The 23617-nt window shown below is 41.0% G+C and overlaps 5 protein-coding genes across 11 annotated transcripts in view; 2 read left to right on the forward strand and 3 right to left on the reverse strand.

Annotated features, from left to right (window-relative positions):
- LOC111267270 (uncharacterized) overlaps positions 1-1195 on the reverse strand; it is a 6857-nt gene extending 5662 nt beyond the window's left edge. The window contains exons 1-2 of one of the 3 annotated variants that reach the window (XM_022845404.1): positions 940-1195; positions 180-352 (exon numbers count right to left, since the gene is read on the reverse strand). In XM_022845404.1, coding sequence (XP_022701139.1) covers positions 180-207 — 28 coding nt within the window. In that variant the 5' untranslated portion in view covers positions 208-352; positions 940-1195. The remainder of the gene's footprint in view (positions 1-179; positions 353-939) is intronic. The other 2 variants (XM_022845408.2, XM_022845407.2) reach the window with 2 other exon arrangements.
- A 1880-nt stretch (positions 1196-3075) lies between these two features.
- On the forward strand, positions 3076-7687 carry LOC111267265 (uncharacterized). 3 transcript variants are annotated; one of them, XM_022845399.2, is made up of 7 exons: positions 3076-3333; positions 3687-3863; positions 4230-4456; positions 4917-5129; positions 5378-5590; positions 6132-6298; positions 6496-7687. In XM_022845399.2, exons 1-7 carry the CDS (start codon positions 3330-3332, stop codon positions 7250-7252), a joined length of 1758 nt encoding a protein of 585 aa, XP_022701134.1. In that variant the 5' UTR covers positions 3076-3329; the 3' UTR covers positions 7253-7687. The 3 variants fall into 3 exon arrangements, with proteins under 3 accessions (XP_022701134.1, XP_022701136.1, XP_022701135.1); XM_022845401.2 differs by having other exon boundaries at positions 6132-6187; XM_022845400.2 differs by having other exon boundaries at positions 3690-3863.
- Positions 7688-8581: 894 nt separating this feature from the next.
- Positions 8582-11902, reverse strand: SmB (small ribonucleoprotein particle protein SmB). Of its 2 annotated transcripts, none has more exons than XM_022845403.2 (2): positions 11795-11902; positions 8582-9476 (listed from the first exon to the last, which is right to left on the reverse strand). In XM_022845403.2, the coding sequence occupies exon 2, from the start codon at positions 9459-9461 to the stop codon at positions 8886-8888; it is 576 nt and encodes a 191-aa protein (XP_022701138.1). In that variant the 5' UTR covers positions 9462-9476; positions 11795-11902; the 3' UTR covers positions 8582-8885. The 2 variants fall into 2 exon arrangements, with proteins under 2 accessions (XP_022701138.1, XP_022701137.1); XM_022845402.2 differs by lacking the exon at positions 11795-11902 and adding an exon at positions 10528-10722.
- Positions 11903-13009: 1107 nt separating this feature from the next.
- Positions 13010-20694, reverse strand: LOC111267264 (nonsense-mediated mRNA decay factor SMG7). Of its 2 annotated transcripts, XM_086971245.1 has the most exons (4): positions 20581-20691; positions 19051-20328; positions 16696-16933; positions 13010-15575 (listed from the first exon to the last, which is right to left on the reverse strand). In XM_086971245.1, exons 2-4 carry the CDS (start codon positions 19242-19244, stop codon positions 13701-13703), a joined length of 2307 nt encoding a protein of 768 aa, XP_086827371.1. In that variant the 5' UTR covers positions 19245-20328; positions 20581-20691; the 3' UTR covers positions 13010-13700. The 2 variants fall into 2 exon arrangements, with proteins under 2 accessions (XP_086827371.1, XP_022701131.1); XM_022845396.2 differs by having other exon boundaries at positions 19051-20694.
- Positions 20695-22494: 1800 nt separating this feature from the next.
- LOC111267271 (uncharacterized) overlaps positions 22495-23617 on the forward strand; it is a gene marked incomplete in the record, with an annotated part of 94873 nt that continues 93750 nt past the window's right edge. Inside the window, 1 exon segment of the mRNA XM_086971243.1 lies at positions 22495-22665.

Here is a 23617-nt window from a genome sequence, read left to right on the forward strand (position 1 = left end):
CGCGGCGATTCTGTAAACCCAGTCGGCCTATGGTTTATTGTGAATTTCTATTTGTGCTTATCTTAAAAATTACAATATTATAGTGTAAAAAATTAAAAGCTACTCATATTGAAGACACTGAAAAAAACTGTGTTAAACTAAAATATCCTTGCGCAGTTTATACCTCCGTACATCGTTACCATGTAAAGTATTTTTCTCACCCATCATTGAGTGGGTTGATTGATTGATCGGGTCATTGATAAACTTCAACAGCAGGGGCACTGCTCTTCTGGACCTGTTAACTTGGTTTCTTGAAGCCGCAGACAACTACATGATCTTCTGAGACGTTGGGTATCACTTGTTCAAGGCCAGCCTAAAAGAAATCATAGGGACATAGGTCATGAACTCGAAATGACAACGCTTCAAACACTTTACCGTTACAGGCGCTGCCAGAATGATACAAAACGGAAACGCCTGACAGCTGCGATTCCACTCTTTAACATTAACATTCGATTTTTGTTGATGAGTCGCCGGGCGCGTTTGACGTGCTATTCGCTCTTCACCAGCACCAGCAGCCGGTTATAAGGAGCGCACAAATTCACAACAGCGGCCGACGCGTCAATTTATTTGCTAGATTCACAACTTCTGTTTTTAAATCTGTTGTTTTTTCACAGTGCCTCTGGCATATATTAATACACAGGGTAATCGTTATGGCTGAGCTGAAGCGAATACATACCTGTGTAAAGGCGAGCTCTAAAAAACTGCGGGATTTTGGGATTTGGGAAGGCGGAGTAAATAATTTTTGAAAAAGCCTTAACATGTTATTATTAAGCCAAATAATAACTAGCAAATTCCTAAAAGAGTTAATTAGTACATTACATCGCATTTGATTTGGTATGCAATATGAAAAATATTAACATCATATAAGATCCCACTTATCGTCTTAATGCGAACGCTTACTTAAAGCAAAATGCTCATAAAGCTGAGTTGTCTAGATGGATTAAAGACTAAACTTCAGGATTTTCCAATTTTTATAAAGAACAGGACGCACGCAACTGCAGGTCAGCAATAAAGCATCACTTTAGGTTCAAATTATATACAGTACGCTCATATATGGTATAAAAGTAAGTTGACACGGTAAATGATTACGAGAATCAGGCGTTACACCAAATGAGAATTGCACGTTCCATTTTCACTACATCATCGTTAATGTTTACGTTAAGGCTGTACATCTGAGGAAATATTCAGTTCGGTGCAGCCAAACCTCTGCTAAACAGTTTGTGTAGCAATGAGGTCCTGTTACATATTGATACATACATTTCAGTAAGATAAAGCATACAGCGGTACACTTTAGCTTCGCCACGCAATTTGGCTGTGTGACGTAATTCATAACACACTATAGTATAGGAAGACAACAGGATACATTTAATATTACTGAGTTAAAAGTTTTCACCCTGATATCGTATATAATTGCTTCAATTTTGTCTACTATGCCCTCAAGAGCCTCAATAAGTATTTTGAGTTCTACCTCCGCAATTACAACGACTGCCAGTACAAGACAAACTACACCTTCCTTTAAAACTGACACCTAAAAACGTATCTCGCGAACGTCATATCTGCTGAGCCTGGTATTATCCCCCAACAATGCTGATTTGAGGAACAATCAGTACTGGTCGAATTATGAACTCAGACACTTTTATAATATATCGCATTTTTCATGTTATAGTTCGGAAGAAACGCTGAGTCGAGCATAAAGTATGTCATTTCAATTAGTCATCGTTACGCCACTTTGTGAGTAAAACCATGAGCGCGCTATTAGGAAAACTGACACAACCTAAAACGCTTATGGTTCAAGCAAAGCTTGCCATTTTATATCGTTGTATTTCGTAAATGCGCACGTCTGTGTAAAATTTAATATTTTGATTTTAAAAAAGGTGTAGCCGTCAAAGTTATCACCTGATGTAATACAAATCTGGTGCGCTCAAAATGATAGAAGACTTGCAACGAAGTGCCTTATTATGGACAAATGATATCGTTCGTTATATCTTCACTCACCTAAGTCACCTAAAGAATTGAAAAAAATAAATAACATTAAACCTACATCCCCCACTGTAAACTCTGGCAATCGTTGGTTTAAAAATTTTATGCTATTTATGCAGCACAAATTTGCATTAAGCACAAATAAGAAAGTAAATTGGGCTCACTTATCTTGTGCTAGTTACATGGAGTAGCGGATGCGGCAGCCATTCCATCCAAACCATTTTTTTAAGCGCATTCGATTTTTCATATCTTGCCCTAAGTCATTTATTAAGCCATTTCATATATTACCCTAAGTCACTCCAGGGGTCACCGATCAAATTAATCAGCTCGGAGTATTACGGTTATTTATCCGGTATTACGGACGGTCATTTTTTTTTTAAATATAAAAGATTACAACAGTTGTGCTATACCTACTTGCTAAATATATAAACTTGCATCAGCTAAAAGGTAAAATACTATATAATTTCAAGTGCGATGTCACAAATCTGTATAAGCTCGAGCGTATCAAGAGTTTGGAATTACACTAATTTTGAACGCAAACCTACCGTTTTGTTCAAACATATATTTTAAGGTCACACAACGAAGAAATCGGGCAACGCTTTAGATGTTTCAGAATTTTGATAGGTATATATATACTTGCGTGAGTAAAAAGTTTATATATATATATATATATATATACAAATATATATATATAAATTTTAAATAATACGTATTTATGGTTTGCAAATTAAAACATATAAAATATAAATTGAGTGTACATATAGTCTTTTTAAGTTAGTTCTCACAATTTTTACCTGCTAAATTGGTTTGAATTCGTTTATACATCGGTGAAAACTTTAAAAAACAAACGCCCACTTTTTAGCAACCTGTGCGAATAAAAAAGAGCGTTTTTAGTTCAGTGTGAAACGAGTAGCTATTTAGATATTTTTATCCTTCGTGGTAGAAATTCAGTACGCGAAGTTTTCTCTAAGGCGATTAACGCGGGCTTTCGGAAATAATCGCGCACGATATGCTGTTTCTAGCAGACGATTTACTTGTAAACAAAGCCTTCGAAAGTTTTTTATGCGTGAGACGTTCTTTGCTAGATTGGCAAATTTCAACCAGCGTCAAAATGGTTTACAAGTATAGACGGTGGTATCCATTAGTTTTCAGTTATGCGGCAGGTTTATGGGTTTATTTGTAAATGAAACAAACTATTAGTTAAGTTTTTTTTGTCGACAAGAGGAAGCGAGCCTTGTGATTCCTTGCGGTTGTCTCCTTGTTGTATTAAGATTTTACTGGAACTCAGCCCAGCTTGCAACGTTACAGCCATGGGTAAGAGATGCCATATTTGTGTAGCATTATTTGGACATATCTGTCTATTGGTTAACACAGGGTTATAAACAGAGATAGAAATTACTTATTGCTTTCTAATCATCATACATGTATTGGTGGTGCAGTTGATCCTCTAAAAAGAATCACTGGAAGCTTTTTCGATTCTGTTTTATTTCATTATTGTTGAATATATGTATGATTTAAAGTGTTTCCGTATTAAAAGATCCGTGTAATCAATATGAAAAACAATCTGATAAACTACCTGAGACATTAGTTACGTATATTGCCTTAAACACGTTACTTTATGAGTCGATCTTAACTACTTGGGTCATTTACTCATTATATGTTTCCAGAAGATAGCCCAGAAATAGTCGCTTTCAACGTCGAGCCAGTCAGCGACCTCATTCCTAAGGAAATTGCGAAGGAGCTTTATATAGCAATCAAAGAAAACCAAATGCGGGGACTGATAGATAACCAAGTGTTTTTTGCTGAGATGCTGCACTGTCTCAACTACAAGCTTGATCCCGCTGGTATGAATATACAAGAATACAACTTATGTCTAACTGTCATTCTTTCTTCATGCATTTTATCCGTATAGCTTGTATACGGTGTTGTGTGTATTTTCAGTTAGTTCTCATAGCAGAGGGTTGGGGAAGGTCGAATTATACGATAGGTTCTCTGAAACACGGCGCAGTTGACTTATCGCGTCTATGCTTCGCGTCACTATATCCGTATTTAGGAATTAAACAATTTCGCTGAACCGTCGTGCTCAAAGTGATTAGAATCAACGAGAGTATCTATATGAGACTTAATACGCTTTTAATGGCGAAAGCATTTGTATACAGGCTCTTCATGTTTGATTTTGGAATTTCCTGTATACTACATTAACATTACAGAACTGCAGTGGCGGCCTCCAACTCAGCAAGTCGAGCTTGTAAAGCTTTTGCAATCACTGTTAGCCCTTGATGAGTGGAAGAGGGCAGAATTTCATTCAAGATCGCTCGATACACAGCTTATTGCATTTATCCACTTTTGGGCACGTTTGCAAAGAGCTGAATTAGATGCAAGAGGACTGCAGAGCGCCAACAACCTTCCGTTCTCAGGCGGATATGAAACAAGAAAGGTATTAATTATTGTGAAGGCAATTAATAACCGTGGCGTCGCTATAAGCCGATAGTATTTGTTTCAAGTATGCCACGCATACTGCACTCTGACACGCTGGGTGAAGCAAGTTACTAAATACGAGAGCACATGGAATGTGGTTTCAAGGTTAAAAAACATGAGGCTAGCCATAGTAGAATTCACTTTAGTTCCGTGCTTCTATTAGAGAAATAGGAATAAATATATGTCAAAGATATAACGAAAACAGACGAATTTTTTTCCTGACCCGTCACTCATCTGGGATGATTCACAGCTTTAAGCTTTGGAGCACTTCTGGGCACTATTGCGAAACCCGCCAGGTGCGCGCGTTCAGCCCTATTTTTTCAGTATAGATTCCATGAACGTCATATATCAGGGTAACATAGGTGAATGAATTAAATGTTTTTTATGGCCGATTGTAATTGCTTGTAAACTTTTTGCAGACGTTCAACAAAATTCTCGAGGACTTGGAGGCGTATCCTGGTCACCAGGAAGATGGCTTTTTGAATTACATCCGCGCTAAAGTTCTTGTGCATTTACGCAGAAAGGCAGATGCTCGTGAGGTCCTTCTAACAAGCATCAATCAGGTGCCGTGCAACTGGCTCGCCTGGACGATGTTGCACAAGTTTGTCGACTGCAAAGAAACGTTGGCCGATGTAAGTCGGAAAGCTATTTGACACAGTCACATCTAGAGAAACAATACCAGCTGCCATAACGTGTATCTAGTTGTTATCCTTAGGATGAACCAATGAATCTTATTTCCTCTAAAGCAATAGTTAGTAAACTGCTATTAGATGGGAACCAGCCCATACATCTTCTGTTTGGTAACAATCCATTATTTTCATGTGCATACGTATGTCGTATCAATCACTTGTATTCCACGCGACCGTTTCTTTTACTATAGATCAGTGCATTGCTGTGCCGGCATTGGTTGAAACGCTTGTTTTTAGCTGATGTCAGATGTGCGGTGCTACCACTCGCTCAGGACGAGGATGTAACCGATGTGTATAAAGAAATGTTGGACATCTTCAAGGATTCGCCCTACATTCTCACTCAGATGGCCATTAAGTTACAAAGTCAGCGCCAAGTGTGTTCAGCCATTCAACTCTTCAGACAGGTGCTTGTTAGATTTTAAAATATCTTATTAGAAATGGCATAGCTGGTTGTCAATTAGCGTAATGGATGAAAGCCTGTTCGTTTTTTTTGGATCAATTAAACAGGACGAGGCAATGCTGAGAGCCAGAGGGCTTCGTGCGTAATCATTGACGAAAACGATGGCTTGTGCACTTCCCGGCAAACAGACAGCCAATCAGTTTTTCTACTATCAGAAGGCAACTACTGTACATACTTTAATTCATACATGTGATTGTTTTAAGCCTAAGAAGATGATTGTATTTTTTCCGGCGTACTTTGTAGGGAGCAATAATGTCAAATATTCTTTCAAGTTTTTTCCCTGCGGAGATTAAAATTTTTCGGCAGCGATGTCTTCTATGGTTAAACACTATAAAAAAAAACAACGTATACTGCTTTATTCTGTGGGATTATACAAAAACGCATATTATCATCCCAAGAATTACTTGAAATTATCCAGAACTCGGTCCAACGCCGACCTTTGAACTAATGCATTTATCTTCTCTGTCCCGATACTATGCTGCCAGGTTCGCTCGTTGGATCCATACCGCTTACAACAGCTTGATGTCTACTCAAACTTACTGTACGTTGTACATCACGAAACAGAACTGACCTACCTGGCTCATTTTTGCGCAGATGTCAACAAATACTGCAAAGAAACTTGTGCAATTATCGCGAATTTTCTGTCGTTAAGGTATTTTATTATCGCGCAAGACTTGTTAGTCAGTTGTTGGATTTATTTTATCTACCAAAAATATTTCGCGGATATTTTAAAGGCAAAATATCTTATATGATCCTCATTGACGGCTAGGTTCAAATAATTCACCCGTAAAGTACTTATCAACTTTATCGTGTATGTTCGCTTCTTCATACCGTTTCTGCCGCTTGTAGGGGCCAACACGAGAAGGCTGTAGAATACTACAGGCGGGCGTTGAAATTAGACCCTGAATACTCGCAGGGCTGGACGCTAATGGGTCACGAATGCCTTGAAATTAAGGATACAACCTCAGCAATTGAAGCATACCGTCAGGCGACCAACATTAACGAACGTGACTACCATGCCTGGTACGGCCTTGGCCAGCTGTTTGAAGTCCTCAAAATGCCGTATTTTGCTCTCCGTTACCACCAAAAGGCGCACTCTCTTCGACCATCCGATTCGCGCATCCTTGTAGCTATGGCAGACTGTTACCAAAAACTCGGCGAAATGGACGACGCAAAGAAGTGCTTTTACAAGGCCTACCAAACGGGTGATATCGAGGGAATGGTGTTACATAATTTGGCCAGGCTTCACGAAGAGCTGGGTGAAAAAGAGCTAGCGCTCGAGTGTTTCCGGAAATTCCTCGAAGAATGCGATGAGCGGAAGCTAACCGACGTCGAAGAGCAAGGCGATGCCTTCCTTTATCTAGCAAGGGCCTATCTTGAAGAAGGAAAGCTGGACGATGCACTGATTTTCGCGCAGAAGGGCTTTGGTTATGCTCAGCGTAGGGAAGAGAGCAAAATGATCATTAAACTTATTGCCGCTGCACGAGATGCTGAAGGGGGTAACGGGCACTCGAATGTAACTGCGATTGCTTCTGGTAGCGGTGCCGAAGACAGCGCGCCGACCTTCAAGTTTACGACGCCCAAATCATCTGGCGCGACTAGTTAGATACGAAGCTGTCTTGAAGTCGTCTTGAAATTATCTAACATTTGGCTCCTGAAATTTGCCAGACATGGCTATAGAATCTGGCACTAGATGGATATCGTCTGGCTTGGTTGTTGGAAGGTCGTGTCTGGTCATTAAAGTGATGAATGTATATTTGTGAGATACTACTTTTTCAACTTTTTTGATGGACCTAAAGTTTAGGTTTATTCTTACATACTCCATTCTCTGTTAATTCTTGGCAGAACGACGGAAGAACAGAAAAGAACAGGTAACTCTTTTCGACTTAAAGGACAGCTCATGCCTATAACGGTTATAACTGTACATACGTAAATGGATTGTGCTCTACTCAACGGGCATCTGTATTTGTACATAGTGTATACCCATAAAGTCGTCTGTAATTAAATAAATATTGAAATGTCTCTGTGAGATCGTTTTAAATATAGTTTGTATTTCCTTTGTTGATCATTTCATCGGAGTTTCGGGCATCTCTTAAAAGTTTTCGCGCGCTTATTTACAGCAGCAGCGCCATCAAATAATATAGCTAGTCATGCGTCGCGTGAGTGGTATGTCTTGATTCTAAACCTATATATGACTTGTGCATGCTTAGTAATAAATGCAACGCTTTAATTACGCTAAAACGAATCGAAAAGAGCCTTGACCTACTTAATGCATGATCGGTACAGCAGCCTACCCAAGAGGGCCTTAATATTGAATAAATGTAAGTGTTGATTCACTATAATTTCGGCACGGTGGCATTTTATTTACGTTAGCTTATATGATCTGATTTAATGTTCTTCAATTGATATGCTTAACAGCTCTAGTTTGGCTCCACAAAAGATGTGCATCTACGACTCGTATATTTTTTAATAGTTGTATAATTGATTTAATCCAATCACCTCACACAAACAAAAAAACGGCTAGGTTTATTTCGATCAAATAATTAGTATAGCTTATGTACGACTCATCTGTGTAAGCTTCTGTTTTCAACAATAAATATTGATTAACTTCAAAGGTACACATTGTGGCGTAGCATCTATCTGCATGGAATCTTCAAAGCAGATTCTAGCAAAACCGGTGAAAAACTTATATAAGGTAAGATATATTTTTTCATATAAGATATATATATATCTTATATGAAAAAAGGTATCAACCTAGCATTCAAGCTCGCAAAATCCTGCAGGGCCTCGAGCAACCTTCTGCTATAAGAAGTCGTATTTCGCGGCTTTTACACACTATAGTAGCATGTTAACTATCTGTTTGATGTTAAGGTACTTACAGATATACTACCAACAAATAATTACTAATTATAGGAAAATCCAAAATACATTTGAATTTTAATGTTACACAGGACGCATGTTTATTTACAGTATGACAAATCCCTTCCCAGAGATTGTATGCAGTTTCCCCTCGAGTCCAAATATGTAGAAACGAAGTCCATTAGGATCCCGGGTTTTCACCAAAATGAAGGTGATGCCAATAGTAGTTCAGGTTCCTTGCGTTTGTGGTATGTCCTGGTGATCTGCCGTAATTCATTATGTCGATGATAAGTAGATCAACCCCACAACGAACCTGTTCTCCTTCAGATGTGGCATTCTCCTTTGCCCTAACGTCTTTGCTTTGTTCGCGGTAATGCTCATTAACGCATGTGAGGCGGAGGTGGTCCGCGCATCATGCCTGGAGGTGGGCCTCGCATACCAGGTGGAGGTCCCCGCATGCCCATCATGCCGGGTGGCATTGGTCCTCGCAATCCGGCTGGCATACCTGGTGGCGCCATTGGCGCAGGTGGTCCACCTGGCATTCGCATAGGTGGCGCCGAAATGGATGCCCCTCTCGCCTGCGGAGCCATTTGCGGTCCGGACGGGCCACCGACGCCTCTCACAGGGCCTTGTAAACCTGCGGGCGCAGCCCCACCTAGTGGTCCAGTGGGCATACCTCGTCCGGCAGCTCGGCCCATACCCTGCGAACCTGCTCCAGGAACCCGAGGCAAACCGGTTTCCTCGGGAGGTGGCGGCCCTTCGACTGTCATCGAAACGATGTTCTGGCCTCGCATTAACACCAAACCCAAAACCCGTTTTTCTTCGCGTTCCTGTCCACCTTGTTTCGCTTTAATCTTGCGAAACTCTTCACACTCGGTTAGAATGAGGTTCATGTGCTTGTCGAACGCCTTGAACGTACCGATGAAGCAGCGGGAGTCCTGCAGCGTGACCCGCATTCGATAATTGATATGCTAAAATAAGTGAAAAACAAAAACTTGTGAACATTTTGCCAACGCATTTAAAAAGTAGACATCCAAAAAGATTGTCCGCAAATCGCATGTAAAATACGGTGCATTTTTGGCACTGGGTTATTTCAAACTTTAAGAAGTTGTGCAATATTCGTTAGCTAACGTTACTTTAAGTTATACGACAACAATGCCTTATCTGGTTGATGTTGGGGTAATGCATGCACCTAACATAACCGCAATTTATAATCTTATGATGCGACCCTAGAAGAAGCAACGCATTTATTATTACTTCCTGTTCGTTTAGGCGGGGTCTTATAATACATCATCATGATTTCCCTCTAATAATATGTAGCTCTGAAGATCCTCGCCTCCCTCGCATGGTAACTTTATATAGTGGCTTTCACTACTAGGATTTAGTGGAAGGAGGTGCATCTAATAAACAGATGTTCAAATTTAAGCGTAGAGTACAACCCATTCTACATCGAAACAGGAACAAGCAAAATGAAACAGGACATTGTAAATAATTGTATCTAATTCACCAAATAAGTCCGCTAAGTAGTGCGCAGGATACCATTATACAAAAACGGCGCTTACGTGATGAACCGCCAAACGATTATAACTTACATGTTAGGTTTTTACCAATAAAATTAAGTAAATAGAGATAATTATTTGGTTAAGTAAATATCTACGCTGCCGTATAGTTGGTAAAGTCACCGTGGAAGAACGTAATTGCGAGTAACAAACATTTTTAGTCACAACCCTTATAACACTAAAACCCACGCGTATGGTAAAACCCCGATATATTAGACACAATCTTTGTTGTCAAATATCATCACATCAAACATTGAGGTAACCCTGTCCATGAAAGAAACTCGACCAACTTCTAAGAAGTGTACTCAAGGGTAAGGCGTTTTAATGTTCGGCGGGTGTTGCAGTGACACCGCCAGTTTAAGTTTGTATATGGTCGCGCTGACGGTCTTCGGTCCCCATGCCAATAACGTGCCCTGCACTCGGTCAACCTAGCCAGCCTTGTCTCACACAAACAAAAACCTACCTGCAACATTTTATTGTTCTTTGAGATCGTCATCTTCGCTCACTTTTGGGCGATCTAGTCGCACACGTCAGACTTAGCAAAAGTTCTATAGTATTTTACTTGGCAAGTAGCGTCAAACTACCACAAAAAATCGCACCGCACTGTTCCGACTTGAGTCGACGACAACTGTCGGCACATGAAAATGTTTCGGCACGCGCCAGCGCTTGGTCCGCCACCACTCGATATCAACATTGCATCACTGGGAGGCTTTTAGCGATGGCTAAATCTCAAGGTCTAAAATGGGCTATTATTATTAAATGTAGTGCGGAAAAATAACAATGCTATAAAAGCTGTTTTCACACTAAGTCTATCTATTTTAATATACCACTTGATATAATTTATGGCAAAAAGTTCAGACACTAGTCAGAGGAACTGTTCGAATTTGCGCGGAAGAGTGTTCCGTACGTTAGGTTGTTGTTTGTGTTTAATATGTGTTATCCTTGTCGGCTTTGGGTTATTGGCGCTTATCTAAAACATTGGCTTTCGTTAAAGCGGAAGTTAGGTGGTAGTTTTCAGCTGGTATTTACAACATAAGTTCCTACTGAATAATACAGTGTAATAGCGAAATGTGAAGGAGGAACGGTGATTTGAATTCGACTACTGGTCGATTAATTCGATTACTAATAATTTTTTATGGTGAATTTTCAAAAATCACCCAAACGAGTACGTCGACGCCAACGAATGCATTTGCCATTTATCAAACAAGTGAAAATTAACGAGTCGGAAAGTATGCGTGAAAAGCGGTGAACTGCAACTTCAGCGCAGTAATACCCTGTGACTACACAGTGCTGCATAATTTTAGCCACAACATTAAATTTCTCTACAATATCTTGTTCCAAATCTTAAAATTTCTCTTACGACTGTCGTTGATGCTAATCGTTAAATATGTCAAATTTTCCAACGGTATCCCAAGGAATGCAGTTTGCGATAGACGCGACTCTCGATACGGACAATATACCGTCATTTAACCCGCACACACTGCGACACAGTCGAGGTCGGAATCCGTTCGTACAGCAACAAAAAGGAGGTAGAAATGCTCCCCGAGGCAATTTTTCGCCAAGCGAACACCTTTCTTCTAGAGGAAGTTATACACCAAGAGGTAATTTTACACCGAGAGGAGGTCAGTTGGGTGTCAGCGGAAGCCAAAACACCCCCAGGCATTTTTATGGCCGACGGCGCGGTGGGAATCGAGAAACTGATAACTTTACCAATCAAGAAAGCCACTCACCGAGAGGAAATCGAAGTGGATGTAGGGAGGGCGGTCCCTGGAGTCCACGCCAACCGCAACCGAACTTCAGTAATCCATATGAAAATCAGTTAACGCCAAGACAGGTTTACACTCCGCGACAAAGATGGACTTACACGCCAAGAGGATCGAGCACGACCATGTCCAACCAGTTTGGGCCATGCGCTCAAGGAGCGTCCTACCAAACTCTGGCTTTGATTGACGCGTTCGTCAAGCCCTCCATGCTGGACAACCCATGGAAGTATCTTGAACAACAGCAGAAGCGCAGTACAATTAGAAGGCACGAAACAGCTGGCGAGCCTAGCTATAAGAAAATTCGCGCCGAGGTAGAACCCGATAGAAGTCCACCGCTTGAAGACGACGAAGTTGATGACGACGCCGAAACAGAAGACGTCGGCTCCTGGGCGAGTAGAAGCGGGGAGTGGAAAAGCAGAAGCAGCAACGACGGACAACCGGATAAAGACAATGATATTGATGACGATTTCAATATCAAGAATTTCCTTCCAAAAGTATGATACAATGAAAACAGATTTGCCAGTCTCAAACATTTCGGGATATTGTATGTACAGTTTTGAGGGCTTATCATTGTTACATGTTTTGGGGCATTTCTTGATGTTTCGAACTACTAAACATTTGTCTGAACTTTTGTCCATTTCCGAGCAGATACGCGCATAAGTCATAGCACGTAAATGTATCTATGGTGTAATGTTAGAATTACACTGTGTTTCATTGCGAGTGATTTTTTAGCTTAACCATCATCATTATGAGAGCTTTCGTACAGTAACGACGATTCTCTATAGGTACGGTCTCTATAACAAAGGTGATTTATTATTGTAAATACTGTGAATAGAACAATACTGTGAATGAGTAGAAGAAACCGGAACTCGGTGTAAGATATCTGTGCTATCGATTTGGAAACAGTTTTAGTAATGAGTTAATTTTTTTACCCAGTACGAATTCATAATCTTTATTTCTTCGTTTGTGGGCATTATTCTGCGCCTAGCGTTCCATACGCGTTTTAATTTAATTTTCTATTTCAGCTTTTGTTTTTTCTGTAATTACTTAGATTTGATACAAACCTTTTCGCATACGTCTTATGCCAAAGCTAAATTGCACAAATTGCTCCCGTTCTGTAATCAACGAATACCGAAATATCAATGTACATATATATTTATGTAATAAAGACTATAATCCAGGTTAATGTAACCATGGTATTTTTATTTCACGCGTAGAATCAGTAAACTGTCAGACTCAACAGCTTAATAAGTGTTTTTTTCTCATCCGTCGGGAAGCGGTGAGTGCACGCAGAAAAGGTCTGAACTTTCCTCTGCATTTATCACTTTTATCAGCGAACTGTCTCGAAATGTAACCAGCGCTTTCCATTGTCTCTCCCTCAAATGAAGGTGTAACCATCCATTTATACAAGCACGTATGCTGCGTGCCACAATATATATATATTATAATAACACATAGAATTACATTCTTATATCCTCTTAGATATCTATGCTTATGGAACACAGTTTTTGTATAGTCTGGTCATTCTCATTGCGATTTGTTAACAAATATATCATCATTTGCGTCACTCGAAAAGCCATTGTTTGCTGCAACATCAACAACGCGCTCATCTTCTCAGCGGTCTTAAGCCCCGTATCTTACTTAATCGAGCTAAGACGGCAATTTCGCGGCATAAAATACAATAGAATATTGTCGATGTTCTCAATTGTATCATCAGGTCGGTCCGTTTTTTCCTTCTTTGTTAATGCGTTCCCGAGGTTGAAACAACCTAGTTCAAGTCCTAGCTAGATGAATCACTAATTTCCGTAGTCGTAGCATTAACTCAACAGACACTGCATCTCAACAGATATTACGACGCGATAGCAGCTGCTGCCTAAGGGTCCTTCGTCTTTTTGGTTTCCTTGAGCAGTCGTTCTAACGCCGATGTGCCCTGAGGACCCTTCTCAGGTTTCCATAAAGAACCCCCCTGGGGTCGAGGAGCATTGCCTATACCCCCAGCGCTGGCTAAACCAACCAACGGCAAGAGGGGTGGCCTAGGCCCGTTGGTATGTCCGCTGCCCATCTGCGTCCCCATTTGAGGATTCCATGAGCCGCCACTAAATAATGAATAGGTGTTCGACTGGACGATTTGTCCGGGCATAGCGTTCGGATTGTTAAATCCGAGGGATGTGGGTGTTGGTCCTTGTTGTGGCCTGGTTAGGGAGTGAGTTGGGGGAGGCACCAAACGAAGATCAACATTGTATATAGGAGGTGGGGGTTGCTTAACCAGTTCTTCGATTGTCATCGGATATGTCCCCGACGGATGCATTAAGGCTGGAGCTGGAGGAGGTGCTACCGGCGCAGGTAAGTTCCATTTCGGAGCAGCATTTAATGGTGGCGGTGGCTGGGTGAATGGTATGGTTCCAATTGATCCTGGTGTAACAGGCTCAGGCGGTGGTGCCTGACGTTGGTTCATGATTGCTTGCAAGGCTACGTTTTGTCTTTTCGGTTTTTCGCGACGCGGATCTATGGGCTCATCCACGTTGAAACGAACTGCCGGTCTCAGATCGTCTTTATCTAGCCGTATGCGTTCAAGTTCCTTAACAAGATCATCCTCAGTTGTACACTCTTTTGCGCGAAACTCATCATCAATGAAACTGATGATAGCGCTGCCATCAAGGAATTTCACTTTACATAGCTCTTTACCTTGCTTGACAAACCGGCTTAATCGCAGTTCGGCGGCCTGAGCCCGCGTGAGTCCATGGCTAGCGAATTTTAGTTTCGATTGGACCATTCGTAGAGGGAGAAAACCGCGTAGTTCGAAATCTTCAGGTAGAGCCTCATCTTTCCAGTCGAGAGTCAATTGTCTTGCGAAGGAGTTAAGCACCGTGCGAAGCACATACCAAAGGTCATTGACGGGGTTAATGGACACGTTTTTTGGGTTGGCTAGCAAGGCTTCAAGAAGTAACAATGCTGTGGCTATCGCTGGATTGGCTACAGTCGAACTCACATTTGCCAATAAAACACACCGAAATAGGCCAAATACGAATTCGCTCATCATTTTCGCCGCACCATCTACTTCTACAAGTTGCGCCTCTGTAATCGATTTCTTACCGTAGGTGTTCGCTACCGTTCCGGGGCTTTTAGGTTTTGACCGCGTGAACGTGTACAGCGCCATAGTCGCCATCTGAAGCAGTGTCTGCTCGTCCAACTTTTCGCTGCACACTAACCGGGGCAGCGCTAACATTAGCGTCGATAAAATTTTTCTCGCAAGCGCAGGCTGCTGGTTAAGGTGGACTAGACTAATAAAGTGTAGAAAAGCCCCAGTTAACTCAGCTGGCGCCATTCGACTGTCGTACCTTGACTCCTTTGACATGGGCGGAGAAATTCTGGAAGACTGCTCCTCTTGTATAAGCTTCGAGTACATGCTCTCAAGGTTGGTTACCGCAACAACAAATGGATGACTGACTGATAATGCTCGAACGTACAGAAAGAGGGTGGCTAGCCGATTTCCTTTGGCTCCCTCGAGCAAGCCCAGCTGATTGTACGGATGACCGTTACGGGGCTCGATGTCGACAGCCTGACGGTAGTAGCTCTCGGCCAGTTGAAGGTCGTTTCTGTAACGGGCCAGGTCACCTAGATGTACTAGGCAATATTGGCAGATGTAAAGTACGCGAGATCGTTTTGCAATGCGAATGTGGTCCTGCTCCGATGAAGACGAATCATCTCTGACGTCCATTATTCCTAGACAATCTGGTCCGGGCATCATCTGGAAGGAAACGTGATAAGAAACAAGAGTTTTTATATTATACCTGATTTAATAATACAATAGATAAAAACGTTTAAGGATTTGGAACTTACTATTACATATAGGGGTATTCATTCTACACCTTTCCGTGATGTATGTATTTACTAAACACTGAGATACATACACTGGACCGAGTAGCATAAATACTCATATTTTAAGCTAAGTAAACAAAGTCGATATTTTATTGCAGATTCTGCACTATATCCATAAATGCTTAACAACGAAATGTATACTTGATTATGGTAATAACAAACTTTTTCATAATTAAGTTTACTATACTGGTACCGTAATTTCTTATTGCTTAATGTATACCTATATTTCAGATTTGGGTTCACTCACCTAAGATTCCCGTAAACATATATATATATATATATATATATATATGAACCGCTAAGTAAGAGGTTTCTTATATTTTAGCAACCAAATGGAATCGGCATGTGTTGGTATCAGTCTGTATCAAGTTATTAATTATTATCTGCATTAAGCAATCGTTAACTACGATATAGACGCATCGCAAGTGTCAACTACTTTAAGCTCAATGATTACGTGATCATTTATAGCTCTGTGGTGTCCACCAGCTCAGGAACGATATAATTGACGTGATATATTTCAGCCAGGTTCTTTTGATTTGGAAAAGATACTCTCTAAACTGGTACCCGACTCACAATATTAATTGGGGCATCTTTCACTCTTTGTTGTCGTCTATTATTTTGTTAATGTAGTAAAATATAAGAGCTTGTTCTCCTGGAGAACGATGAAACATGTATCATATTTTTTTTAACACAGTACTTTTTTACGGAAACATAATATTTCATTCACTGGTAAATCTAATTTAGAATAAGGTTACCAGATTATGTTGTGACCTTTATATAAGCTGCAGTAGTAAACTCATACATTTTTGATTGTTCACTCATACATAGATTAAGCTGTCTAAGTAAGTTTTTGCTGTTAATTGAAGGCAAACGCACTTGGTACCCACTTCAACAAGCGCCCAGATCCGAAATACTGACATAAAAACAGATCCGTATAATTTTTTTTCACAGAAGTCAAGCGAACTGTTTCCGATTGATACAAGACTTACCTTAAGCTCTGTGACTCGATACCGTTGTACAAGCCTTTGCAGGAGCTGCAGAAAATATCCACTTGAAAGGTCGATCATCAGACCAAGTTTGAGGGAACCCTCTCGACTCAGACTGGCCTCCTTCTGCAGGGCAGAGATTGATGCCCGAAAGGCCATGTTCCACAGGTCTTGTTCCAGCTTGCGTCCTAGTGCATACTCGAGATCGCTAAAGAGCACATCTTCAATCAGCGAGCAGTACCTGTACACATAGACATACAAATGCTTCGAGTATGGCGCGTAGGATAAATGGCCAGAGGAAAATCTCTTAATATTCTCCTTCAAGGCGAAATTCTTAATGCGTCTATAAGGCAAATAATAAAACGTTATTCCTGTATAGAATATTAGAATATATAAGGTAGTGTATGGAGATAGTACCTATTTTAGAAATTATCTGTTACTCAAATATACACTCTAAAAACGAGTTATATGTATAATACGATCTTGCCATTTTATTCAGCGTAACGAAAATCAAAATACATATTTCCGTGAAGATGAATTTTCACAAACCATTTTTGAGAAATGAAAGACTGACTTCAAAAATGTGATTCAGTTAGTCTCGTAAAATCTACATACGCTCGTACGTTTATATGCACGAAAACAATTTTGACGTAGTATTTTACTTCTTGTCTTTTGCCAGTAGAGTTACAACAGTTATTAAGGTTTGCTTGGTTAGCGCAGTTGTTACTCTAAAAATATTTGTTTCTTCAACCTAGTTATCAAACAAAGCGCCTAAGCGACATTGATTCCGAAGATCAAGATCGCAACGAATTTTATCAAGCTAGGTAAAAGGATGTCTTATAAATCAAACTCATTACCGAACTTGCCAAAATATAACACAGAAATCTAATCCACACATATGTTAAGTTTAAACCCCTGCGTCAAATCGAGTCGGTAGGGTGTAGCCAGAACAGTAAGTAATAAGGTGTATTTCATTACTCTGAATCCCTAAAGCGATCTTTCTTGTGGTCATACGAAGAGCAGGACACTTTTTGATTTTACGAAGGACCACCTTCTGTTGTAAACATCTCTGCGAAATTATACGGATATCAAACTATGTTTATCAAGGGCACATTTACTATTATTAAATCGGTTGAAGAGCTCTCTTTAATCCGATATCAAAAGGCACACAACGAGACAGACGAGCAGTCAGGTGTCCTGTAAGTGGTAGCCAAGTGTCCCGTGGAGTCTTTGAGGATTCGGGTAATGTAATTTCCGCCTTCCACTGCGCCAAAGTCGGCGCTCTTCATTTAAAAAAAAAGCTGATATTAGAGTAGCGGAAAGACGAACAGGCCGAACTAGTCAATATGAATTCCCTCCTTGACGAAGACATAGCTACGAAGTCGAGTAGTGAAATCAGTTTTTGCGGAATCAGTGAAAAAAGATGCCGTAGAATAAGCCACTGTTGTACCTTTTTTCACTCCGCTTTAACTGCGTTAACAATTTAGATTTGAGTCTTTGCTTCGGTAACACGAAAGGAACTACCTTAATAAGTAATTGCATCTATTTAAATCAAAGCCTTTCCGTTTACAGAAGAGCTGTAATTTTTTCTTCCTGCCTTATGTTTTAACGTCATTGAGAAGTTAATGTCATCGAAGTTGTGTGTCAAATGTGTGCTTATTTAGTTTAAATAATAGCAAAATAAATATGAATTAGGTAATTTAGATGATCTAAAATCAAATGGAATGCTTTCAGTCTACATAGTTGTAAACAAAAATATGTATCAATAAATAATTAGTTGCGTAAAAAATGCCAGAACTGATTTCTTGAAACAATGCCAGGATTTTGTGTATTGCAAAGACATACTACATATAAATTAATTAGAAATTATTATAGTTATATATGAACATTAAACTAATTTAATATTATTTCTCAGAAATTGAAAAACTAACATAGCCTGTCATATCGTTTTTATTTGTTTCTTCTGGCCCAAAGAGTGCCCAATAGTAGAGAAGCACTGCGCTGTGCTTGTGTCTCTTATCCACAAAGACGCACAAAGACGCGTTATTTTATTTCTGAATCTAAACTATACCATCACCAAAACTAAATTTTCAAGAATAGTTATCTCATAATGCTTTAAGCCACTTCCCACAGCGTTGACGTTCGAAACGAAAATAAATCATTCCTTAGCTTTCTCCATCTGAAGACAAATGGATAACAGATTTAAGGATTTGCTTTCAAAAGAAACGCGCTATTACCTCCTAGGGATTTTTCAATTGCAACTTAAGCGATTGCTGTTCTTACACCCGTTAGTAAGCTTAGCTAAGGGATGAATATTTGTCATGTGAAGCTAGAATAGTGCTATTTTTTCAAACTTACTCCTTGCGCAATTCGTGAGTCCCTCCACCAAGGGCGTCCTTCGAAGCGCCCAATTCTTGTTTCGCCCTATCCAGTTTTTGGAGGGCAGTTTCACTTATGCCACCTCGACCTCCGCCACCTCCACCGCCCCCAGTTCGTGGGGCACGATTTGAGGTGCTTCCACTGACACCTCTGACTGCACCAACTGCGCGCATGATGGTTGAAACCGAGGTGAAATTTAGACAGTAAATTCCACGCGGTCTATTGACCGGAATTTACACTTTTTTCGAGATCTACTTGCTGTTCTAATAGTAGATCCAGTGCGCACCTATTTCGATACGAATATGACCTTGTGGCGCGAGGAGGCTAGTCAGCATTACCGAAAACAAATATACCACTGTGTTTTCTAAATCTATCGACACGCTACGTTAGTACGTCTCCAGATTGTCACGCGAGACAGTAATAAAGAAGCAAATGCTTCTCGTTTAGGCAGAATAAAAAGCTCGCAGAAATACTAGCGTTGTTTCACGGTAGTAACGGTTGAACTCCTCAAAAATGAACGGTTGATTCTTGCTCAGTTTCGAATTTTTCATGTTATTCTTAACAAAATTTAACCCTTTTTTGCTCTTTATTCACCCAAAGACATGTCCGCCGTACGACGCAATTTTGGAATAATTTTGCACGTTCCGTAAGCTCTGCGTCGCTACTTAGCGAATTGACTAGATACTTGTTAGGTTGTTTAGATTTAACCTTTTCTTTCAGCTTGTTCGAACACGATTTGATCTGTGCTAATTTAGTGCGCTGTAGGGGGGTCAGAGTAGCATTGTAAACCGTATAACTGTAGTACAGCAGTGTGATGTAGGCGGAAATTAAACAAACACACGGACGAATGAACGAACGAGGAACCAAAATTGACAGGAAGCTCTCGCACAAACCCGTTCACTTTTTTGTTACAATAAGGTAGCAAGTGAACGGCTGAGGAGGAGTAGATAGTAGCAATTAGACGCTGAATTAAACTGGTAGAAGAATAAGACAGGTCAAGACGTCGCTAATGGCCGATCGCCGTTGGCCATCTCCTCCCTAATTGCCCCCGCTAGCAACACTGGCCCATGGTTACTCGACGCCATTTCAAATTGCGGCATGTCGCGGAAACAATAACAAGCACTATGATAACGACAACCACGAGGCCTCAACGGTGCACTCCTGATACAACGATCCCTAACAGCCACTTCTAGCACGAGCAGCGTGTCGATTTAGACCATCGTCACCGCATCATTATTGCCGTTATCACCATCGTCACTGGAATCGAAAAAACACGTGCAATAGTTACGTTATAGTTACTGATCTTATGGAGTGGTGCGAGGCGAAAAGCAAACAACTGCGAATGCCGTCGCCGTACACGCTGTAAACGTCTTCGCAGCAGTTGCTACGCCAGACTCGCGATTTGTCCCCACTCAAACGGATTCTGTCGCTTAGCTAACCGAAGACCCCATCACAGCAGCACCCTCAAATAATGTGTGAAGAGCACAATAATCATAATAACACATTTACGCTGTTTCGATTAGTGGCACGGCGACTGCTGCTGTTGCTGCTGCGGCTGTAGCAACACGAAGAATCGCGACACAACGAAATACGACCGATCGAGACAGATGATCGAGTCCGCGTTGGTGGACACTTGTCGTGGACGCTCATTCGACATTTAGTCATAAGAAGGTAAATAGGTAGTGCCGTTTCAGCTGCTGCTGCTGATGCGGCTGCTAGTGACGCTGTCACCTTTACCTGATGGGGAGACACGGAAAGCAGTTTCAAAGGCAACCAGGCCAAACCCATTTTTGCTTATGTGTAACTGCGTTTCATCGATAGATGAATTGCCATTTAAGACGCCGGTGAGCCTAGTCTAGTTTATACCAGAATAATACGCATAGATTTGTAATGGAGTCAATGAAATCGCGGTGCGCCAGTCGAAATCGAACAACTTAGTTGATACTGAACGGAACCGGGCTGAGAGGGGGACGAAATGACGGGGATGTGAATGGGTGCAAGATGTTAATCATGTTCGAGAATTGGCGGAGAGTTTTTACTGTTAAGCATTGGCACAATTTAAAAAAATATGGCACTTTCTATAGTTATACTGCAGTAGAGGTAGTGTATACATTTTTTTAGTGGTTGAAAAGGTAGTTTAGATAAACGATCGAAATTAGGAGGAGGAGGTTTTATATCTTCTGGTAAAGATCTGCGTATACATTCGCTTTGGAACAGAATTTCGTTTTATTGGCTTCATTTCGACAAAACACACTCAAACCTGCCAATGAAGAGTGCTCATTCTTACGTTGGCCATGCTACATTTAGACTTTCTATTTTTCGATGTCTATATGCTATCGAATCAAAAAAAATTATCGTATAGATAAATGCCTAAATGACACTCTCTTGTTTACATAACGTCGTGTCGAACCGCACGCGGTATCGTCTGCTGCAATACCTAACCATTCTACTAGTGGTATTTACCTTCCGATTCAAATATAATATCGCGCTATTTTTTTGGACGCAGATGTTGGGAAAGAGGATTGTCGACAACAACCCATTCTCGGCCAGAGATCCTACCTTACGACACCTTAACGGTCTACTCATATCACTTCGCTGTGAGTATTATTTTGGGCGCAAACTACCAATGTATTCGAAATTCGTTCTAAAGCGTCCAGTCGCGACTAACAGCGGACTCACTCAACGGCGGAGCGATACCAGCTTAAGTTGTATTTGTTTACTGCTGCTGTGATGGGCGCATTGGTCGCATAGTAGCGCCCCTCACTCTCGCCGTCGCTCGGCTGTTAGCTCTAATGGGGCTCACACAACCTATGTGTATGACTCTGGTCGCTGTTGGAGTTAGTCGGAGTCGAGCAGCAGGCTGGGTGAGTGCTGCTCCATTTGCGGTTTCAAAGTGTCGGAGCGCTATGCTACCGTCGCATTGTGAGAATGAAGTAGTCTCTCTGTTATGCTGGTGCTAGAACGTGTGGTGATGGATCGCTGTTCGATCTCAGGACCGCTATCGAGATTTCATATTGTGTCAATTCTTGCCACGAGTGAATGTGTTAGACGGTGGCGTGAGTCCAGTGAACGCACCCGCTAGGAGCATTAGCTAGATGAGCCGTTCAAGGACCTTCGAAAGGTCTGCTTTAAAAAAGACCAGTGGTAAAGTGTTTGGTTTTATTTAACATAGAAACGCGCGACAGTTCGATAGAATCAGTTCATAGTATGAATTATTACGAATGTAAATAGAAACGACAGACAACGCGATGTCATAACGATAGTATTATTCACCACAAGTGATAGAGTAATCTGATCGAGTTTTCTACTGTCAACTTATATTGCTCGAAGTGTGATGGTGATGAGGAAAGGCTCAGAAATCAGAAGGCGCTATTTCCGGATCTGCCTCATTGATGGAGTATTGTTTGACTCACGGACTTCTAGTTCTTCGACTCGTTTCGTTGTTATTTCGGGCGACGCTTCGGGTTGCGCCCCGCAGGAGCGGCGTCACGGCATCGAGACAATAGCATTGTCGGCAGGCGTAACAACTGTGAACAAAACAGCCCAAGTAACATCCGCGAATACAGGGGCATTACTGCGTAGCTGAGTACAGGTGTGTGTGTGTGTTTCAGAATAGAATGACTACTTAGTTAAAAAGTTATTGCACGGGTTGATCTAGCAGAACGAATTTGTTTTGCTGTAGGATTATTTTGTGTTCGATTTCGAGCGGCTGGATTGGTTGACAGTGTTCTGCCAGAACGATAACACTATGTAGGCGCGTTGTTGTAATGGTACTTTGTGTTTTGATGCGTGTAAACTTATAAAAAGCTTGTCTGGCCTACGAAGTCGCGGGTATTTACGACGAATCGAAAAGTGATAATTGCGCATGTGATGTTTTAGCAATTAATTAGTGGCAGTTCACTTTTCTTATTCTGGACTCACAACTATGAATGATCCTGCGATTGTTCCGATAGTCAAACCTCTATGTGATCTATCCGTTCGCTATTATGGATTTAATCGATGTTCGGAGCTGTTAGGCGATTTGCTAGCATATGCCTCATATCGCAATTCTCATCCATCAAAGTCCTGTAACACCATTTTAAAGCAAACCCTCAATTCCATCCACACACATGGGTGTATATATAGGTATATATATGTAGGTACTACCGCCCGAAACTTTATATAAGTTTTCGGGCGGTAGCACCTACTGGTAGAAGTGGCGGGATGTACGAATGTGTGTAGTACTAAACGAATCAATCTGTCCATTAATAACTAGGTAAGCGGCAACTGAGTGGTTAATTTATTTTGTCGCACTGATGCAATATGCTTCGATCGTCGGTGGCTTATTTCAATTCAAACCTACTTACTTCCAGTTCAAATATTCCTTCTTCAATCAGATTCGCCCAAATTTCCAGTGGAGCGGCTTTATCGTTGAATCGCTCCACACTCAGTTCTCGTCCATTCAATGAGTCATGACAGCGCCAACTATAATCCATGAAAATCTGGTTGAAACCAGTTCGTTGCTAGTTGCTCTCGACAAGTGGTTTGTTTCCTTCTTTTCTAATAC

The sequence above is a fragment of the Varroa jacobsoni genome, unplaced genomic scaffold (assembly GCF_002532875.2).
Source record: "Varroa jacobsoni isolate VJ856 unplaced genomic scaffold, vjacob_1.0 scaffold_1166, whole genome shotgun sequence".
Lineage (NCBI taxonomy): Eukaryota > Metazoa > Arthropoda > Arachnida > Mesostigmata > Varroidae > Varroa > Varroa jacobsoni.

Excerpts from the sequence above, each read along its gene's own strand:
- LOC111267265 (XM_022845399.2), top strand. Across the intron at positions 3,864-4,229 it reads CTACAAGCTTGATCCCGCTG|AACTGCAGTGGCGGCCTCCA; the intron begins GTATGAATATAC and ends TTAACATTACAG. Across the intron at positions 5,591-6,131 it reads CCATTCAACTCTTCAGACAG|GTTCGCTCGTTGGATCCATA; the intron begins GTGCTTGTTAGA and ends CTATGCTGCCAG.
- SmB (XM_022845402.2), bottom strand. The coding sequence starts at position 10,560 with ATGACGATCTCAAAGAACAATAAAATGTTGCAG. Across the intron at positions 9,477-10,527 it reads AGAACAATAAAATGTTGCAG|CATATCAATTATCGAATGCG; the intron begins GTAGGTTTTTGT and ends CACTTATTTTAG.
- LOC111267264 (XM_022845396.2), bottom strand. The coding sequence starts at position 19,244 with ATGCGCGCAGTTGGTGCAGTCAGAGGTGTCAGTGGAAGCACCTCAAAT. Across the intron at positions 16,934-19,050 it reads ACTCACGAATTGCGCAAGGA|GTACTGCTCGCTGATTGAAG; the intron begins GTAAGTTTGAAA and ends CTATGTGTACAG. Across the intron at positions 15,576-16,695 it reads ATCGAGTCACAGAGCTTAAG|ATGATGCCCGGACCAGATTG; the intron begins GTAAGTCTTGTA and ends GTTTCCTTCCAG.